At 40.6% G+C, this 20,987-nt stretch overlaps 1 protein-coding gene across 2 annotated transcripts in view; it reads right to left on the reverse strand.

The window, feature by feature from the left end:
* Positions 1-321: 321 nt before the first annotated feature.
* The window catches only part of PRDM4 (PR/SET domain 4), a 28,299-nt gene continuing 7,633 nt past the window's right edge, over positions 322-20,987 (reverse strand). Inside the window, exons 5-12 of one of the 2 annotated variants that reach the window (XM_034934404.3) lie at positions 18,863-19,657; positions 13,710-13,859; positions 11,979-12,118; positions 10,629-10,714; positions 9,657-9,784; positions 8,376-8,690; positions 6,813-6,981; positions 322-1,974 (exon numbers count right to left, since the gene is read on the reverse strand). In XM_034934404.3, the coding sequence (XP_034790295.1) occupies positions 1,662-1,974; positions 6,813-6,981; positions 8,376-8,690; positions 9,657-9,784; positions 10,629-10,714; positions 11,979-12,118; positions 13,710-13,859; positions 18,863-19,657 (2,096 nt within the window). In that variant the 3' untranslated portion in view covers positions 322-1,661. The remainder of the gene's footprint in view (positions 1,975-6,812; positions 6,982-8,375; positions 8,691-9,656; positions 9,785-10,628; positions 10,715-11,978; positions 12,119-13,709; positions 13,860-18,862; positions 19,658-20,987) is intronic. The other variant, XM_034934405.3, reaches the window with a different exon arrangement.

Consider the following 20,987-nt stretch of genomic DNA (forward strand, 5'->3'; position numbering starts at 1 on the left):
GTCACGACCCAGTGTCAGCAGCCAACCCTAACCATCCGCAACACATCCCCCAACCCTCCACTGCAGACCTGCCACATTTCTCCAAGGAGGTAACAGAGTAAAGGCATACCTTAGGCAGGAAGAGGGCAGAAGAGGGTTGGAAGCACAGGAAGCAGTTTGTCTTAAGTACTAACAGCAGAAACAATACGAATATGATCTCAAAAGCTGAAATACTCTAGAAATGCTCTCTCCTTCTAACCTCAGAAAGATTCAAATTGTACTTGACTTTCCCTAGAAGACTCACTCATCTCCTTCCTCCATGAAACGAGACTACCAGAGGAATCCTGTATTTTAAAAAAGTTTAATTTTAATCCTTCCTAGAGGAATACAGATTTGAATGAAATACATTCATTCCATAAATACATTAGCAGCAAAACCTTCCCACCAGAGTCCTCTACTCCAGCCCAGAGGTTGTGCCTTGAGCAGGAGAGCATGTTCCATCAATCCTGTCAACTTAAGGGTGGGTCTGCTTCTGAAAAACGCTGGATGTGCATGGGAGACACAATGACCAGGTGCATGGGTGACTTAACTAAGCTGGGACCCTGAAAACAGGCCCATGTGGTCACTATTCAGCCTTCTTTACCTTCCAAAAATCCTTTGGCATCTTCCATGCTTCTCTGATGAGGTTCCTCAGCACTGAGACAACTGGGAAGACCTAACTTTGCACATGCATTAAATAATGTTATTTTGAGTTGGCAATGTTTTAACACTTTTCATAAGGTAAATGAAACATAAAAGATTATTCCCTTCCTTCCCTTCCTCAGGTGAGTCCACATGTACTCATCAGGAGGCAATCCAGCAGGCATTATTTGGGCTCTCTGTATCTCCAGGCCCCCTTTGTCTGAATGGCTGGATGTTTACTGGAGACAGAGAGCCATGTCTAAACCTACAGAGATCTCCACGTTACAATAACCAGGTGACTTGCTCAGGCTTCCATCAAAGCTAATTTCTTGGGCAGAGGCCAGGCATCTCTCCTCTTGTTCTCTCCATCATTGACTACTGACTGACTGCTGCTTATTTGCCCTCCAGGCACCTGTCGCAACTTTGGAAAACAAGATCTACCCTAAACTCCCAAGTGGCCAGGAGCAGTTAAGGCAGGTCCTGCTTTAAACTTACTAGCTGCCAAGTAGCACACTTATGCTGCTGTGTCCCAATCCATTCTGTGGTGAGTATAAGTCACAAGAGTCTGCATAAAACACTATCAGCAATCAGGATGGCTATGGGGCAAGGACCATTTAGAATGTTACCAAGTCACAGGACCAGCAGGAAAATGGAATAATGGAAGAATGTGAAATAAATCTGATTTGTTTGAGCAGAAGGCAGCTTTGATTCAGGCATAAATGCATCTCCCAGATTATCATGTAAATAAAGACCTCAGAAGTTGACACTTCCCTCCCAGTCCACCACTTAAAATAGGACACATGCTCAGTTTTCCCAATCTGTTTTAAAGTGTTTTCATTAGGATACTCTTCTGTAAGTGCTTTATTCATTCCCAGTCTGTTTTGATTACTGGCTGAAAATAAATCAGGAACCATTTTATATAAAAACCATTATAGTAGATAACTGGTTATCTGTATTTTTCCATTTGCATTTTCATCCAAAATAGCTTGTTTCTTTTCCTTTTATTTATGTGCAGAAAGAGACTCATCCGCTGAATACACAGCACTGTTAATCCTACAGTCTTCTGTCCCCACAGAGTCTGCTAGATCTTCCTCTTCTGAGTCATCCTCTTCTTCCTCCTCTGGTGCTGACGAACTGGAGGTGGGCCCTTTGCAGGTTTTCAGGTGGCGGGTGAGATGGTATTTGGTTAGATAAGCCTTTGTACATTTTTCACAGACATAATCCCGTTTTCCTTCATGAGAATTGAGATGCTTCTTTAAGTGATTTGTTCTCAAGAACAGCTTATCACACTTGGGACACTTGATCTGGCGTTCTCTAAGAGGAACACAAGAAAAAACATTTGATTTGGGGTTACAAATAACAACTGAGGCAACATTTATTCTTCATAGCCGCAGGCCTTTGTCAGAGCAGCTCTATCCTTCTGAATCAGGCTTTTGCATAGGTGATATACAGAAGACTCATAAAACATGTATAGTTTGAAACAGTGTAGGCTCATTTTTCCTGTTTTAGAATACTATGTAAATTCTCGAATTCTATGTAAATTCTATATATATTTCTTTTGTCTTGCATTCTCTCAGTATGATGCTCATAAAATTCATTCAAGCTGCCGTATCAGTTGTTTGTTCCCTTCCACTGCTGTATACTATTTACAAATATACAAATACACCACAACTTATCTATGGTATTGGATTTGTCTCTAGCTAATGAATGTTTTGGTGGTTTCCAGTTTTTTATTATTACAAGCAAAAGTGCTATGAACGTTTTTAAATTTTTTAAAATTTTTATTATTATTTTTTAGAGACAGGGTCCCACTATGTTGCCCAGACTGGAGTGCAATGGCTATTCACAGGTGTGATCATCATGCACTACAGCCTTGAACTCCTGGGCTCAAGTGATCTGTCCGCCTCAGCCTCCCAAGTACCTGGGACTATAGGTGCATGCCACTGCACCTGGCATTTGAACATTTTTATACTTGTATGGTGCTCTGCAATACATGTTTCTCTAGGGCACATACCCAAGAACTATATAGCTAAATCAAAGGATATGCACATCTTCAACTTTACAAGATAATGACAAACGGTTTTCCAACGTAGTTGTTTCAATATACACATCCATCATTGACGGTTCTGGTTGTCCCATATTCTCAACTGGAAGACTCAAATTTGAAAATGTCTGCCAATTAGCCAGTACATAATGGTATCTCATTACACCGTTATTTGTATTCCCTGCATGCCACTTTTATGGAATTGCCATTTTTCTGTCCTTTTCTTAGACTAGTGGTTCTCAAGTAGGGGCGACTGCCTCTATGGGGACATTTGGCAACGTCTGGAGTCCTTCTGATTGTTATACTGGGGAGGGGTGGTATAATTAGTATCTAGTAGGAAAAGGCCAAGGATGCTGCTAACCATTCTACAATGCACAGGGCAGCCCCACAACAAAAAATTAACCCGGTCAAAATGTCAATAATGTCAAGGTTTGAGTAACCCTGGCCTAGACATTTCAGAGCTGAAAAGAACCTTAGAGATCACACAGACCAGGAATTTTTTAACTTTTTTTTTTTTTTTGAGTAGCTGAACCCCATGTCTTTATGAAAGCCCAATATGAAACAGTTAAAGCAAGTTATTAATAAAATCCTGGAAGGAGTGAGAGGGTGCAGTCGGGCGTTCTGAAGCCTGGCTTCCTTAGCATTTCTCCCATCCTCTTCTAGCAACAGATGGCACTGAAGAATCCTTGGAATTCCCTGGAGCAGTTTTAAAACCACCAATCTAATCCAACCTCTTAATTCTGCAGATGGGAAACATCATGCGCATAAAAACTACTAAGGAACTTGCCCAAGGCCACAACAAAACCCCTACCAAAAGTCTGACTTTTCATCTTCTACTCTGATGGTTTTTAGATGTTTATTCAACACATATTTACTGTGTCTAATTATGCCAGGCACTGTTTTAGATGCTAGGGCTATAGGATGTGGGTAAACTAAGTCCCTGCTTTCATGAAGCTTACATTCTAAGTGGACAGATTATAGCATGAACAAATGTGTAACATGATATCAGATAGCAATAAAGACTATGAAAACACACGAAGCCAGGTAAAAGTGAAGGGGTCCTATTTTAGATAAGATAGTCAAGGAAGGCCCTCCTGAGGAGATAACATTTGAGCAGAAACCTGAATGGAGGGAAGAAGACATGCAGGCATCTGGAGGGAGAAGTTTCTAAGGCAGAGGCCCTGAGACTGGATGTGCTTAGTATGCTCAAGGAGTAGCAAGGGGAGGGTCAGAGTGGCCAAAGCAGAATATGAAAAGTAATAAAAGGTGAACGGGAGAGGTAGCCAAGTACTATTACATCATAAAAAGCTTTTAACACAAATACGATGGAAAGCCACCAGAGACATACGAGTGGAGACAGGCACAATCTGACTTATATTTGAAATGGATTGCTCTGGCACTGTGGACAGAAAACTGTGTGTATGTGTGTTCATCTGTGTTGCGGAGTAGATGAGGAGAAACAGCAAGTAGTAGCAGGGAGATCAACTGGGAGGCTACTGAAGCCATCCATAGAAGAAAAGCTGGTGGTCTGGACAAGGTGATAGTTGAATGAAGGAAGGAAGGAAAAACTGAGTTGAGAATTACTTCAAGGTGTTTGGCTTGACCATTGAGGTGAATAATGGTGGTGCCATTTAATGAGCTGCTCAGCACTGGAGGAAATCAAATTCGTGGGGTAATATTGGGTTGAGTTTTGGACACATTAGATTTAAGTTGCCTAGTGAACATCCAGCATCAGAGCCGCTGAGTGACGGTGAGGTGTATGAGGGTGGAGACATAAATCATATGACGGTATCTAAAGCCATGAGACAAGATGACCTGGGGAGTAAACATCACTGTTCTTCTGCTCACTTCCTCTTTCTTACAGGAAGGGCAAAGCCAGGTTCTGTCACAACCCTTCCACTCTCAGGGGACACTAGGGGGGAACTCCTCTTGCATTTGGCATTAGGGCTGTAGCTGTTTTTTTTTAAGTAGATAAATAAAAAGACTGCTAATACTACTATATCCACTTTGAAATGCCCCAAAGTAAAAATACAAGCATCTGAAAATTTTACCAACGATCTCCATAGGAAGCCTAAAGCCTCATTCAAAACCATTTTGAGGGAACAGTGCTTCTTATAAGAATGACTTATACCAGCTTTAAGTTTTGACAGTCCAAAACCTTCTTTCTATCTCATGAAAGTTTGGCAAAGAGGCTTACCATATCTTCTCACCCTGAAAAGGAGTCCAGATCCACATTTGTTAAGCAAAAGTAAAATGAAAGGATAGAGGCTGATATCGACTTGATTCAAGCAAAACTTTTCCTCAAACTATAATTGTGTCATCTTTAGGAAACAATATATCCACTTGCCAGAGAGATTGTGGAAATCAATCTTGCATGTGGATGAAGTCAGTAGTCCTTAACCCTGGCTGGCCACGAGAATCACTTGGGGAGCTTTTTAAAATACCAAGGCCAGAGCTCTAACTCTGACCAATTAAATTAGAATTCCCATGGATGGGGTCCTAGCACCAATTGTTGTTTTTCACATTTTCCAGGCAATTATAATGGGCAGTCTTCTGGACAAATATTTGTCCCCCCTCACCCCAAATTCACATGTTGAGGCCCTAACACCCAGTGTGAGGTGGAGCCTTTGGAAGGCAATTAGGGTTAGATGAGGTCATGAGGATGGGGCCTCCATGATGTAGGATTAGTGTCCTTATGAGAAGAGATTGGAACTCTCATATTCTTTCTCTTTCATTCTCTCAACAGAAATGTATTTTCTCACAGTCCTGGAGGCTGGAGTCAGAGATCAGGGTGCCAGCCTGGCTGGGTTCTGGTGGGGGCCCTCTTCCAGGCTTGCTCATGACTGCCTTCTCTCACTGTGTCTCTCCCCTGTTGTTTGAGCCACAAAATCTGTGGTATTTTATTATCACAACCTGAGCTGCCTAGACAGGATGTTAAGACTAGATGATCCGGGGATCTCTTTTGGCTCCAATATTGCACAATTTGATATAATATTTGATAATTTCTGTCTAATTTTGTAAAATTTCATGCTAGCAATGGAACTAAAGAAGTCTTTGTTTTAGAATGTCCTTCTGAGAGTTAGGAATGTAGATCCAGGCTCCTTGGCTGTTTAGCATCTCAGGCTGCATTGTGATGAGGAAGCAGACAGAAGAACTGGTATCAAAGCCAAGTGTTTATCCAAATTCTACATTAAGAATATAACGTTTTCAGTGAAGGTAAGATTTCTAAAGAGAATTTCCATAACATAAGTTGAAAACATTTTCTTCCTCTTCTGACACTTGTTAAAAGCTAAGGACAACAAAATCCATCTCTTCTTTCTATGACCACTGTGACTAATGCAGTCTAGACATTTAATTACACTTGGATTCATGCAATAAATTCCTAATTGGTCTTCCAATATTTAGGCTTCCCCACCCTCAATCATCCTCTGTTCAGCTGCCTAAGTAATCTTTTTATTAACAGAATGGGTATGTCACTATGACACTCCTTTCCTTAAAATCCTATAGTGCTTGCACAACAATGTGAATATAACTAACACTATTGAACTGGGCACTTACAAACAGTTAAGATACCAATTTTTTTTTTTTTAACTGCAATTCAGACACACACATAAACACACACACACACACACACACCCCCCAACAGAACAGTTCCAAAATGGCAGGGGCTGGCAGATCCTTCAGTGTCTCGCCATTATTTCTAGAATGAAATTGAATTTTCTTAATAGAACCAAAGACTCTCCATAGTGTGGCTGCTGACTCTTACTCTTCTCACTCCATCACTCTCTCACATGCACACTATCGTCTAACTATAAGCAACCACTTGTAGTCAATAGTCCTTTTTGTCTCTAGGTTTTTGTAGATGTGAAAAAAGAGTACATGTGAAAAGTAAGAAAAAGAAAGCCAACAACTGAAATCTTCCAGGATAACACCAAAAAAAGTGTTCCAACCTTGGCTTGGCTACATGGAACACAGAAGGCATCTACCATGGTACCAAGGCATGAAACAGATGAGCCAGGACTCCCCAGCCCTTCAATCAGCAGGTGGGCTGCAGCCACACAAAGGCTCACCACCTGAGGAATGACGTCTTGGCTGCAGGGTAACTTACTGAGTGTGGATGAGCACGTGCTGCTTGAGGTCCTGCCTCCGCATAAACAACTTGTCACAGTAATCACACTTAAGATTCTTCTCCCCAGTGTGGATAACCATGTGGGACTCCAGGTGAGCCTTCTGGGTGAAAGACTTGTCACACAAGGTACACCTGTAGTTCTTCTGACCTGCAATCAGCCCAAAGTATTACACCGTGAAGAAAACAACTGCTGGCATCCCCAAGACACACAGGCACACGTATGTGCATGCAGCAGAGGCAGGAATGAAACAGAGCTGACTGGTAAGCAGCACTTTACTTTCTAGGGTTGTCTATGTGAGACCACTCAAGAGCTCCTGAGTTTATATTCTGCAACTAAAGCTAGTAAATTAATTTGATCTCCTTTAGGACCTCTGACCTAAATATGTATTTTTAAAAAATGTATAGGTGATACATAAAACTTGAAAAAAATGACTTATAATCCTAATGCCCTAACACAAACATAAAGAAAAAAAAAAAAAAACTCATGAATTCTAGGACTTGTCTATAGGGAAACATATTTTTACAAGATAGATTTTATAGTTTTCTATCTTTTTAAAACATATAATATTGCCTCAAAACCAGGGATGAAACAAAATCCTTCCAAGAATGCAAAAATAAGATTCCTCTAAGGCGTCAGCAAACCTTCTCTTAAAGGATAGATAGAATTTTAGGCTTTGTGGGCCATAAGGTCTCTGTTGCAAAAGGATGGGGAAGAAACTTTTGAAGATTTGGAGAAAAGATGACCCAAACAAGAAAGCTAAAGCCATCAGTTATTTTGTAGTATTTATTTTAAAAAGTTAGTGGCCAGGCATGGTGGCTCAGGCCTATAATCCTAGCATTTTGGGAGGCTGAGGTAAGCAGACTGTTTGAGCCCAGGAGTTCAAGACCAGCCTTGGCAACATGGCAAAACCCCATCTATATTAAAAATACAAAAATTAGTCAGGTGTGGTGGCGCATGTCTGCAGTCCATGCTACTCAGGAGGCTGAGGTGGGAGGATCACCTGAGTCCTGGAGGCAGAAGTTGTAGTGAACCAAGATGGTGTCACTGTACTCCAGCCTGGGCAACAGAGTGAGGCCCTATCTCAAAAAAAAAATTTTTTTTTCTTAAAAAGTACTAAAAGAAAGGTGTTGGTTTGCATGGGATTTAGAAAATGGAAGCTCAAAAAATAAATTGTGGCAATATTTATTGAGCAATAATATTAAAGGAGAGAAACTGGCTCTGGCTGGTGACTGGGGGGTGAGCTCTAATGAGAGGCTCAGACTCAGACTCAGAAGCTTCTATTTAAGACCAAACACATTGATCAACTTCCTGATTATTAAGTGCATTTTCCCAGGCACCTTCCAACTATGGTGGGGAGACCTGGAAAGCAGAACATCCTAACAATTGGAGGTGACAGCCTCCAAGGAATCTCAGTTAAACCACGAAGGTTTCTTTCTCTGACATCAAATCTCAACTCCACCTACAATCCCTCTACAAAGCCTTTACTACCGCATTTTCTAATTGTTGCAAAAATTCCATTCTGATGGGCCAACACAACTTACCTGTATGTATCTTGAGGTGGGTCCGCAGGTTGCTGGGATCACTAAAAGCCTTGCTACAGAAATCACACTTGTGGGGCTTCATACCCATGTGACCCATAAAGTGGACATGAAGTTTGGAAGGAGAGATAAAAGCTTGGGGGCACATTGAGCACTTCCACTTCCTTTCTTTGCTGTGACTTGGCCCATGGCTGCCGCTATGTCCCTGGGTAGGAAGATGGTTATGGATGTGGCTGGTCAGATGGGCTTTGAACTCTGTGTAAGAATTGCACTCCTTGCCACAGTTACAGAGATGCACATCTGGGTGTTCAGGAACACCTTTTAAAAAAAAAGTTACTCATTATCTCCCAATACTTGAATCTTAAAACTTGTTCTTGATATTAACAATCATTGCTTCCAGTTCTCCTTTCTCTCCATATTTCCAATTTGCCCACTTCCTATAAAACTAAAATAATGTACTAAGGGCATCTAAAATAATGTACTATGGGCCAGGCACAGTGGCTCAGGCCTGCAATCTTAGTGCTTTGAGAGCCCAAAGTGGCATGATCATTTGAGGCCAGGAGTTTAAGATCAGCCTGGGCAACACAGCAAGACCCCATCTCCATAAAAAAAAAAAACTTAAAAATCATTGGCTGGGCATGGTGATGTACACCCATAGTCCTAGCTAATCAGGAGACTGAGGCAGGAAACTGCTTGAGCCCAGGAGTTGAAGGTTATAGTTGGCTATGACTGCACCACTACACTCCAGCCTGCCAGAGTGAGACCTTATCTCTAAATACACACATACATAAGTAAAATAAAATAGTGTACCAGGCACAAAGAAAGCACTTGGTAAATACTGGATTATAAGGCCTCTTTTGTAAGCAAAATATTTAGGTTTTATAGCATACCCAAACTCTTAAACATTAGCTGTCATCATGAAACAGCACAGCAAAGAGAAAGCATATGCAGGTTAAATCAAACCGAGGGACTTCGCTGTCCTTCATGAATTTATATCTCAATGGTGCTAGCTCGAAAAGTAGCCTAAGGAACTTCAATGCCCCAAACCAAAGTCCTACCATAAAAGACCGTATCATATGAATTATTGCTTGGTCAATAACATTCAGCTTGTGAAGAACCTCACAGATTTTAACACCTCAAATACAAGTAATAGTTTGCATTTATACAAACAAAGGTATATGATTTGCTTCAGCTAACATGTAAATCATTACCAAAACTTTAATCCTGGTCTTTGGTATTTTTACTAAGCCAGATTCATTATAAACACATCTTATATTAACTTACCAATCTGTTGAGCATAATCTCGGCTATAATAAAAAAGCAGTTCATTTTCAGGAGGGATATCTTGTGAGGTGCAGAAAAAGATTTTTCCATCATGAGGATAAGCCACCAAATTCTGCTCTTCCCGGTTCCTGAGTTATCACATTTAATAGATCAAGCACATTAATTTTGAAATGCATACTAAGTACAACATTCCCCCATTGCAAAATCCTATACGAAAGCTTAGGCAGAACTATTTACTATTTCCTCTGGAATGTTTTTGTAATTTCCCGTCCTATCTATGAGAAGGCAGTTGTAGAGAAACAGAATTCTTACTTCAACATATTAGCTGATGACCTTTTGTAGTCAAAAACACTACAGTCTGTTATTGGAAGCAAACAAGATAAATAAAATGAAGTCTTTAAAAAACACTATGACAAAGACATAGAGCTAGCTAGCTAAACATGAATTAACTCCAGTAACTCAGGGGTGGACCAACAGCCAATATAAAGAAAAGGCACCCACTTGCAAATTCAGTGGTAACTATATTGTTCCTTGGTAAGTGCTTTTTTTTTTTTTTTGAGACAGAATCTCACTTTGTCACCCAGACTGGAATGCAACAGCACCACCACAGTATGATCACAGCTTGAACTCTTCAGCTCAAATGATCCTCCCACCTCAGCCTCCCAAGAGCTGGGACTACATGCATATACCACAACACCCAGCTAATTTGAAAAAAACTTTTTTTAGAGATGAGGGTCTTGCTATGTTTCCCAGGCTGGTCTCGAACTCCTGGCCTCAAGCGATTCTCCCACCTCAGCCACCCCAAGTGCTGGGATTAAAGGTGTGAGCCACCATGCCTGGCTGCCTTGGGCTTTAAGTATGCCCAGGTGTTGGTGTAATTTGGATTCTTAACTCTTTCCTCTTTTATGCAAAGCTTCCTATTGAAAAACATCTAAATGGTAACTATTTTTTCTCATCCAAGACTACTCATACCTGGCTTTGCGCACAAACATCATCCAATTACATTCATTTTCATCAGTTGTAATGATGCAGAATTCTAGGACACCATTGTGGTATATCTGCCAACAGAAAGCAAGCACACATGTCAAATGCACTGACATGCAATAAAGCACTACATTACACTTAGGCCAGCAATCACCTCATTTACTCATTTGCAGTAGGTCCCAGCTTTCTTAGTGGGAAAATATATTCCTACTTCTCCAACATGCTATCATTTCAACATTCTCCCTATTTCCAGCAATACATAAAGACCATCAGAGACCTACAGTTAGTGTTCAGTGAAGAGACTGACTTTGTTTTTGATTATTCAACCTTTGCCTGGAAAAGACAAAAAAACCAGTCTACCTGTCCACCTGTCTTTATCACCTATCACACAGTAGGCACTGAATGACTGAATGTCCATTAAGGGCAGAGGATCATCCCTTGTCATGATTTTCCCACTTGGGCCTAGCATTCCAAATTTAAAGTTCCCAATGACAGTGGTACCTTACCTTTCCAAAGATCACAAGACCCATTTTCTCCTTACTTCAATTTTGCAAGCATCATTCCCAATAGATATCTATGTGAAAATGTTGTATTTCTAACCCCTCTCATTAGAAAACTAGAAAAATAGGCCAGGTGCGGTGGCTCACACCTGTAATCCCGGCACTTTGGGAGGCTGAGGTGGGTGGATCACTTGAGGTCAGGAGTTTAAGACCAGTCTGGCCAACATGGGGAAACCCCATCTCTACAAAAATACAAAAATTAGCTGGGCATGATGGCAAGTGCCTGTAAATTCAGCTACTTGGGAGGCTGAGGTGGGAGAGTCACCTGAGCCCAGGAGGTAGAGGTGGCAGTAAGCCAAGATTGTACCATTACACTCCAGCCTGGGCAACAGAGCAAGACTCCATCTCAAGGAAAAAAAAAAAAAGAAAACTAGAAAAATAATCTTAGCTTCTTATTCCAGAATTATTTCCTAAGATAAACATTTGAGGAATGTTTTAATTACAAAGTAAGACTTTTATCATACAAACAAGTCTGTGGCCTCAGCTGTCACAAGTAATTCAAATGCATTAAATGGTTAAAATAATTGGATTAACTCACAAAACAGAGACAAAAACAGTCTGTCCTCTATTTCCAGTAGCTGGTGTTTTGCTGTATGTTATAATTTGGCTACCAAGAATGATGAATGTAACATTTAAAAAAAATGTACATGAAATAAATGACTGACCAGTGAATGGCACTGTATCAGTTCTGGCTGATTTTGACTTTATCATAACTTTTTAACTACCTCTTACTAAGAAAAACAGCCAAAAGCCACAGAAAAGTTTCATCAGGACTGACCTTCCAGATATGGTTAACTGCCTTGTCTGTCCATTCTGCTACTTCCATGGAGTGACTCTGCTGGCCAATTAGAGGTCCAAAGCAAGTCCGCACAGGAATGGTTTCTCCAGTCCATACACCTGTCAGTGGAAGGACACCAACTACACAATCAATGATTTAAACAGCAAGATACAGAAGAAAGAGGTGCTTCACCCATGCAAAGAATCTTATTTTCAATGAATTTAACCAATATGTAGGCTGGGCATGGTGGCTCACGCCTGTTATCCCGGCACTTTGGGAGGCCGAGGTGGGCAGATCACCTGAGGTCAGGAGTTTGAGATCAGCTTGGCCAACAGGGTGAAACCCTGTCTCTACTAAAAATACAAAAATTAGCTGGGCGTGGTGGCGCACGCCTGTAGTCCCAGCTACTTGGGAGGCTGAGGCAGAAGAATTGCTTGAACCCAGGAGGCGGAGGTTGCAGTGAGCAGAGATAGGGCCAATGCACTCCAGCCTGGGTGACAAAGCGAGACTCTGTCTCAAAAAAAATAAAAAAATAAAAAAAACAATATGCTAGCATTCCTCAGAGGTGACTAAGCCTTGTGGGTCCTAGCCTATAAATACATAAAATGTAATGAACAGATAACATAGGGCTCACAATAAATGCTGAGTAAGAAGAAATATCAGGAATTCCTGAACCTAGTTTTATCCAAAGGGAATCTTTTCATGTCTCTCCAAATACATTATTTTGGAGTTAAATATAAAAAAGTTTGTAGCTCACACATATAATGAGCCAACACTTTGGGAGGCCAAGGCAGGACTGCTTGAGGCCAGGAGTTCGAAACCAGCCTCGGCAACATAGTGAGATGCTGTCTCTACAAAAAAAATTTTTTTTTAAATTAGCTGGGCATGATTGCATATGCCTGTAGTCCCAGCTACTTGGAAGGTTGAGGCAGGAAGATTGCTTGAGTCCAGGAGGTCAAGGCTGCACTCGAGTTACTGTACTCCGTATGTTAGGCCAGTGCACTCCAGCCTGGGCAACAGAGTGAGACCCAGTCTCTTAAAAATAAATAAATAAAAAATAACAGAAAACATTATTCTATTGTAAAAATATAAAGCAATTACTATAGAAATAAATCAAACTTCTAAAATCTTTTGTGCTTAAAGCACTGCTCTATTTTACCTAAACTGTTTGATGCTTTGAAATGACTCACACCCAAACTGCAGCTAAAAGAATAATGAACCTAATTTTATATTTCCAAAGAAATGTCGCAGTAACTCAGAAGCCATGCTAAATACAAATATGGGTAAGTAAAGTCTGGCAATCTACATTCTTTATTCCTTTTATCTAAGGAGCATTATACAATTTACAAACATTTGATCTAATGTTGTGTCATAAGGTGAATTTTCCATGTTTCTATAAAAGAAACTAAGTTTTAAGAAATGTGTTGTTAGAATAATTGTTAGTGGATGAGACAGATGAGAATAAAAGTTAAATCTTCAAAGACTCAGTCTAGGATTTTTTGCTTTACTCAGTACTGATTCTAACAAAGGAGAGATTTCCCAATAAAGTTTTTGACTTGATTTATTGCTATCATCAGTGGACAAGACTAATATTCCATAAAAGCATACATCTTAAGCCATAAATTGACTTTTGGTCCAAATAATTACTAAATTATACACATCCACTTTTACAACTCTACGCTACAAAGGAAGAAGAGATGTAATAGTGTTTTACAGTTCCAAGGTTCTTACCAACTTCTGCTCCCACAATTGACTGACGGAGGACAAGCTGCTTTGGGAGAGAAAGCCTTGCTCTGCTCTCTATTGGAGTGTCAGGAACAAAAGTCACTGGTCCATGTTCGGGACAGTCCGAGGGATAGGCGCGGTCACACAGAGTACACCCTGTAGATGGCAAATTTGAGCAATACAAATGGGTTTAGTTCAAGCAGGCTAAATTACCACCACGGTTTTTTGTTTTTGTTTTTGTTTTTTTTTGAGACAAAGTCTTGCTCTGCACCCAGGCTGGAGTGCAATGGCGCGATTTTGGCTCACTGCAACCTCTGCCTCCCGGGTATAAGCGATTCTCCTGTCTGAGCCTCCCATATAGCTGGGACTACAGGCGTGTGCCACCACGCCCAGCTAATTTTTGAATTTTTAATAGAGACAAGGTTTCCTCATGTTGGCCAGGCTTGTCTGGAACTCCTGACCTCAGATGATGCACCCACCTCAGCCTCCCAGAGTGCTGGTATTACAGGTGTAAGCCACCATGCCCAGCCCCAGGTTTTAATTTAAATGCTAATTACTAAAATGTATCCAGTAAGAAGCATGGTTCTAATAGAGATATTCTGATCAAAGACTCACTTCCTTACACTAACATATATACCTACTCTTACACCACTCTTCAGACTTCAGTAAGATCTGATTTTTTTTCTTTTGATCCAACAGGACAAGTTTCCTATTCAGTGCATAAGAGAAACACTAATGAAAAAATTGGCTGGGTATGGTAGTTCACGCCTGTAAACCCAGCAGTTTGGGAGGCTGAGAAGGGAGGATCACTTGAGTCCAGGAGTTCAAGACCAGCCTGGGGTAACACAGTGAGATCCCATCTGTTTAAAAAAAATTAAAAATAATAATAAAAGAAAAAAATAGCACCATATTACTTCAACAATCAAGTACATTATCCCTTACATTAAGTAGATAGTACATTTAGGTATGATGCCCTAAAGTCCAAAAGATTCCAATTCTGAACTGTAAGAGGAAACTGAGTTGAAATGCTGTTAGTTATGCAGAGCCAAAATATGGCCACAGTGGTACAGCTGGCTCTGACCCCAGTGACCTATGCTATGAACATAGGACACTGGCGTCAGAGCCAGCTACACCACTGTACTCTTTTGCTTCACTATAAACAAGATGGTCAACCAAGTTTTGAGGACACATTCTTAAGACAAAAACAATTTGCAGCCTGCTCTTTCAAAGGGCAGAAGAATTGTATTCTTGCAGACATTATTTGCTTAAAATTCTTAATTTCTTATTTTTCATATGGTCTTTCTTTCTGCATTGGCAGAGAGGATGCTCCCTTTATATATTGTTCTCTATTCTTACTACAACTTCACTTTCACAAGCTTATGAGTGTCCTCCTCCATTAATCTTCTGCTCTATTCTTTACACTTTCCACTCTGCTAAGGAACAGTATTTATGATACTATTACTCAATCATTACGTTTAAACTCCACAACCATTCACAAAATAGTTGGAATACATAAACCTTAGAACCACAGTCATCTATCTGTCTTCTTTTCTTTTTTTTTTTTTAAGACGGGGTCCCGATCTGTCACCAAGGCTGGAGTGCAGTGGCGTTCCTGCTTCAGCCTCCTGGGTAGCTGGGACCGCAGGCATGCACCACCACGTCTGGCTGATTTTTTAATACTTTTGCTAGAGACAGGGTTTTGCCATGTTGCCTAGGCTGGTCTCGAACGCATGAGACCAGGTAGCAACACGGCAAATCGTCTCTACCAAAAATACAAAAAATCAGCCGGGCATGGTGGCAAGCACTTGTAGTCCCAGCTACTGGGGAGGCTGAGGTGGAAGGATGGCTTGAACCCGGGAGGTGGAGGTTGCAGTGAGGCTGAGATTGCGCTACTGCACACCAGCCTGGGTGACAGAGCCAGACTCTGTCTCAAAAAAATAAATAAATAAATAAATAAAAATAAAAAATTAACTGTTGGCAAAAATGTGGAGAAATTAGAACCCTCATCCACTGCTGCTAGGACGGTAACATGGCACAGCCACTTTGGAAAGCAGTTCCTCAAAAAGTTAAACATATGGCAATTCTACTCCTAAATATCCAAGAACAGATGTTTACACAAAAACTTGTACATGAGAGTTCATAACAGCATTATTCATAGTAGCCAAAAAGCAGAAACAACCCAAATGTCCATCAACTGATAAATGGATAAACAAAATGTGGTATATCCATATTACAGATTATTCAGCTCTAAAAAGAAATGAAGTACAAATACATGCTACAACATGGATGAGACACAACAGTATTATGCGAAGAGAAAGAAACTAGATCCAGAAGGCCAAGTATCGCATGATTCCATTTATATGAAATATCTGGAAAAGGCAAATCCATAGAGACAGAAAGTAGATTAGTGGTTGCTGAGAATACGCGGAAGGAGGGAATGGGAAGTGACTAATGGTTATGAAGTTTCTTTACCGGGTGACTAAAATGTTTTGGAAGGAGACAGTGGTGGTGGTTGCACAGCCTTGTAAATATACCAAAAAAACCACTAAATTGCACATTTAAAATGTATACATAAATTATATCTCATTATAACCCACACACACTTAGAAGAGGTTCCATTTGCCCTCTTAAGAAAAAAATCAATACGCTTATTTAGGCCACCTCTTACCTTCTGCTAAATTAGCCTTATACTCATTACATTCTTTGATTAAAACATTTTAAAATTCTAAATTTGAGACTTTAAAAGGTAAAAACTAGTCTCTCCATGGGCTGGATTTTGTGGCACAGAATGGTTCTGGGCTTCCTCCTATTTTTGATGCTCCCGTTGAGTCTATTTGGAAGCTCCTCTTCTGCTATATCTTGATATCCCTAGCCCTCTTCTCAGTCCACACTCTTACTAGATGATTTCATTCCACTTCTACAGCCAAAAATAACATCTTAATGTTGATGATTCTTAAATATTTCCAGACAGATCTCTCTCAGCTCCACACACAACTTTTCATTAGACATCTCTACTGGGTGTCTTACAGACACTGAAATCAACATGTCTAAAACTTGACTCATCGTCACTCCTCCCAAAATAATAAAAATCAAAATCATATCCTCCTCTGCCTTTCACTACTACCCTACCTACTTAGTTTCTGTTTGCTTTTTTTTTTTTTTTTCCTGAGACAGGGTTTCACTATGCTGCCCAGGCTGATCTTGAACTCCTGGTCTCAAATGATCTTTCTGCCTCAGCCTCCCAAAGTGCTGGGATTACAGGTGTGAGCCAACACATGGCCTTCTCTACTTACCTAGTTTCTATCTACCTAGTTTCAGAAGCCAGAAACCAGGGTTTTCTCCTTAATGCTTCCCTCCTCCAACTTTATTCAATCGATAAGCTCAACTGGGTTCTCTGCAAATGTCCTCCACTCTTCTGCATCCTAATTAACTCTACTCTAGATTGGTGAGAATCATCACCTTTCCCATAAGTTATGATATCTTCCACACCTCCTTGCCTCTTAACAAATTTATTCTCACATTGCAGCAAAGCCCTACCCCAACCCTCACTCCCTAAAACTCTTGACCGGTCTTAAGAGAGCCTTTGTGTTCTGGCTCCTACTTCTCCTCTCACCACATGACCCCTCTCTTCACCCTCATTTTATGCTTCAGCAATTCTGAAACACTCATGATTCTTTTGGTTCTAGGCACTTACAGGTGCCAGCTCCTGTCTTCCTGACTCTCAACTGCCCACATCTTTCTTGTCCTTAAGGTCTGTGCTAACATGTATGTTACTTCCCTTGGTTAAATCTTCCCCGACCCTTCCATGGCCTGGCTAGTTGCTCCCCTTCAGGCTACTTTAGTACCAATGCACTTCACCCCATCGTCACACTTATTATTATCCTATATTGTAACAGTCTCCTATGCTTCCTACCAGACTGTAAGCTCCTTAAAGGTATGTACACATACTGTCTCTTGGTAGATCGTTCTATCCCTAGCATCTAGTAGAGGCTACCATATAGTAAGCACTAAAGAGCCCAGCATGATGGCTCACACCTGTAATCTTAGCACTCTGGGAGGCTGAGGCAGGAAGATTGCTTGAGTCAAGTTCAAGACCAGCCAAGGCAACACAGTGAGACCCCCATCTCTACAAAACATTTAAAAATTAGCCAGGTGTGGTGGTACACACTTGGGGTCCCAGTTGCTCGGGAGGCTAAAGTGGGAGGATCACTTGAGCCCAGGAGGTCGAGGCTACAGTGAGCCGTGATCACACCACTGCACCCTAGCCTGGGCGACAGAGAAACCCTATCAATAAATTAAAATAAGCGCTCAACATGTTTCCTGCATGAATGAAACGTAGTGACACCAGTAAATCAACTGTTTTTATATTGTTTTTTGTTGTTGTTGCCCAATAAGAAAAACTTTTACACGCCCAAGAATAATAATTTATATGCACTCTGAGCAAAGAAAAAAATGGATTTATATCCACCTACATTTTTCCATGGGGTTATAAAAGTGACTGAATAATTTTCACAAGGCATGTCACAAACAGCTTTACTAGAATTTACCCCTATAACTCTCTGTTTGTGAAACCTTGGGAAATACCTTAACTATTACTGGGCTAAACTTACCTTTTTAAAAAAAGTATTGTATTATCACTATGATTGTTTTTTAGAGACAGGGTCTCACTTTGTTGCGCAGGCTGGAGTGCAGTACTATTCACAGGTGTGATCGCAGCATACTATAGCCTGAAACTCCCAGGCTCAAGCAACCCTCTTCCTCAGCCTCCAGAATAGCTGGGACTATTCACAGGTGGGATCACAGAACACTATGGCCTGAAACTCCTGGGCTCAAGTAACCTCCTGCCTCTGCCTTCAGAATAGCTGGGACTACAGGCACACACTACCGCATGTGCTAAGCTTATCTGCAAAATACAAAAATGACTACTTCACATTTCATTTCTTCAGGAGGATGCTCTAAGAACCAACTAAATGTATGTATATCATTTGGCTTACTTGAAGAAAAGGCACCACATTAATATAAAGGACAATACCAAGGCAAAGAAAAGTTCCAAGGTCTAGTTGCTTTCTATACTCCCTTAATGCCAAACTTTATGACTTGTTAGGGATGGTGGCCCTTTTTACAAATATTTCCAAAAAAGAAAGGCTAAGCACACTCACAAATTGTAAACAAGGTTGCCATGTTCTCCTTGTTTGAATTGGAGTCTTCCATTTGCAGTGAAGGTGGTACAAAAGAAAGACTGTCTGAAGATACATCTACATGACCTGTCCCCATAGCAACCTCCTGGGTGATGGAGGAGACAGCCACAGGTTCTAGGCTGAGGCCAACTTCATGGAGGGAAACAGATTCTAGGGAGGCAAGGTTGTGTGAGGTAGAGAGTGCCACGCTTACAGAGTTGGTGCTCATGGCCACAGTGTGAATGGAGTCACTGAGGGCACTGTCAGACATGCCATTGACCCGATTTGCAATGTGGTCTGTCTCCATGACCACAGGGAGCTCCAGGCCATTCCCATGCATGGGTATCACACCACCATGTCCTACAGCATCTGCTGCAAGGTTGTTGCTCACAGAATCCACAGACAGAGGTTCATGACTTCTGGAGCCATTTGGGATTTGGGAATGCTCGCCTGCAACACCGTCCATCGTAAGCTCCTCTGCCATTCCATCTGTCGAAATTGGGCTGGTAACCCTAGAAACGTTCTCCATAGTGATTGCTGTGTCCAAGGCCACCTCATGGCCATCACTGGGATGAAGACTTTGGGCACCATGTGTGTTCACAGAGCGAGAGTCTATTGAAACAATGCCTGGTTCTAATCCAACATTTCCATTGGACTGATAGGGATCTAGTGCTGAAGGGTTATTGGTGATAGATAATGCTGTATTACCATCAACATTTATAGAGTTGGGGTGGATGTACTGAGGAGGTGGTCTGTCAGCTAAATAAGATAAAATGCCTGAGAAAAGGAAAAGATGAGATATCAGAGACTTTTAGTACATTATTAAAGAATTCCAAGCACTAGACGCTATTTCCTTACAAATATAACTAAGTTCAAATAATCTCCTGCTTCTTTAATTTAATCGATACACACTATTTTATAAATAGCAACATACATATACCATAATTGAGTTTTTCCTGTAAAACTCAAAAATCCTAAAAAAGTTAACTATGTTCCTTTGAAGCTAACTGGGAATCACTAACGAAAACACTGCTTTTAATATACATATGGTTGCAATTCCTGAGTCCTAAGGTGTAGAATTTGCTCTCCTAATTATTAAAAGGTAAAATGATTTAAAAACAGATCTTCCATGTGAAAAATAAAACTTAATTAAATATAATTTAATATAATTAAACTATCATAACACAAACTATTTAATACAAGTCACAATTGTACCTGTTTTATTAAAACAAAAAAAAATTAACACTTGTGCTTGGGAGGATGTGGTGAAATGATACTTACTAAACTGCCAGAGGGAATGTAAACTGCTAAAACTTCTTTGTGAAGTATATATATTAGGAGCCTCAAAAATGTTAATACCCTCTTGCACGAGAAATTCCACTTAAGGTACTCTTCTCTAAATCCATTTTGTAAATATTATACATAAAGACGTTCATAAGAGCATTAGTTACAATGGTAATAAAAACTGGAAAAACCAAACTGTCCAACAATAAAGATAATAAACCATCAAATACCCATTCAGTAGAAAGTAATGCATCATTAAAAAGGACAATTTATGAAAACCACGTAGCAGCAAAGGAAAATACCCATGTAACAGCAGAGAAAAAGATAAAGTGAAAAAAGTAAAGACAGACAATCGTATAGAAAGTATGGTCTTGGGCAGGGCACAGTGGCTCATGCCTGTAATCCCGGCACTTTGGGATGCTGACGTGGGCGGATGGCTTCAGCGCAGGAGTTCGAGACCAGCCTGGGCAACATGCCAAAACCCCATCTCTTTTTTTAAAAAAGTTATTTATAAAAAAGAAATGAAATATGGTATGGTCTCCAGGCAGGCATGTGCCTGTATTCCAAGCTACTCAAGAGTCTGAGGTGAGAGAATCACTTGAGTCCAGGAGTTCCAGTCCAGCCTGGGCAAAACAGTTGAGACTCCGTCTCCATTAAAAGAAAAAAAGAAAAAAAAAAGAGAGCGAGAGAAGAAACCGTGGTCTTAATTATGAAAATTGGTAAAAACCTATACACCAAAACAAATGGCAGGAAGGAAGTACACCAAAAAGATGGATGATGGGACTGAGTGGTTCCTTCCCTTATTTGCTAAATTTTCCGCAAT

The sequence above is a fragment of the Pan paniscus genome, chromosome 10 (genome assembly GCF_029289425.2).
Source record: "Pan paniscus chromosome 10, NHGRI_mPanPan1-v2.0_pri, whole genome shotgun sequence".
Classification (NCBI taxonomy): domain Eukaryota; kingdom Metazoa; phylum Chordata; class Mammalia; order Primates; family Hominidae; genus Pan; species Pan paniscus.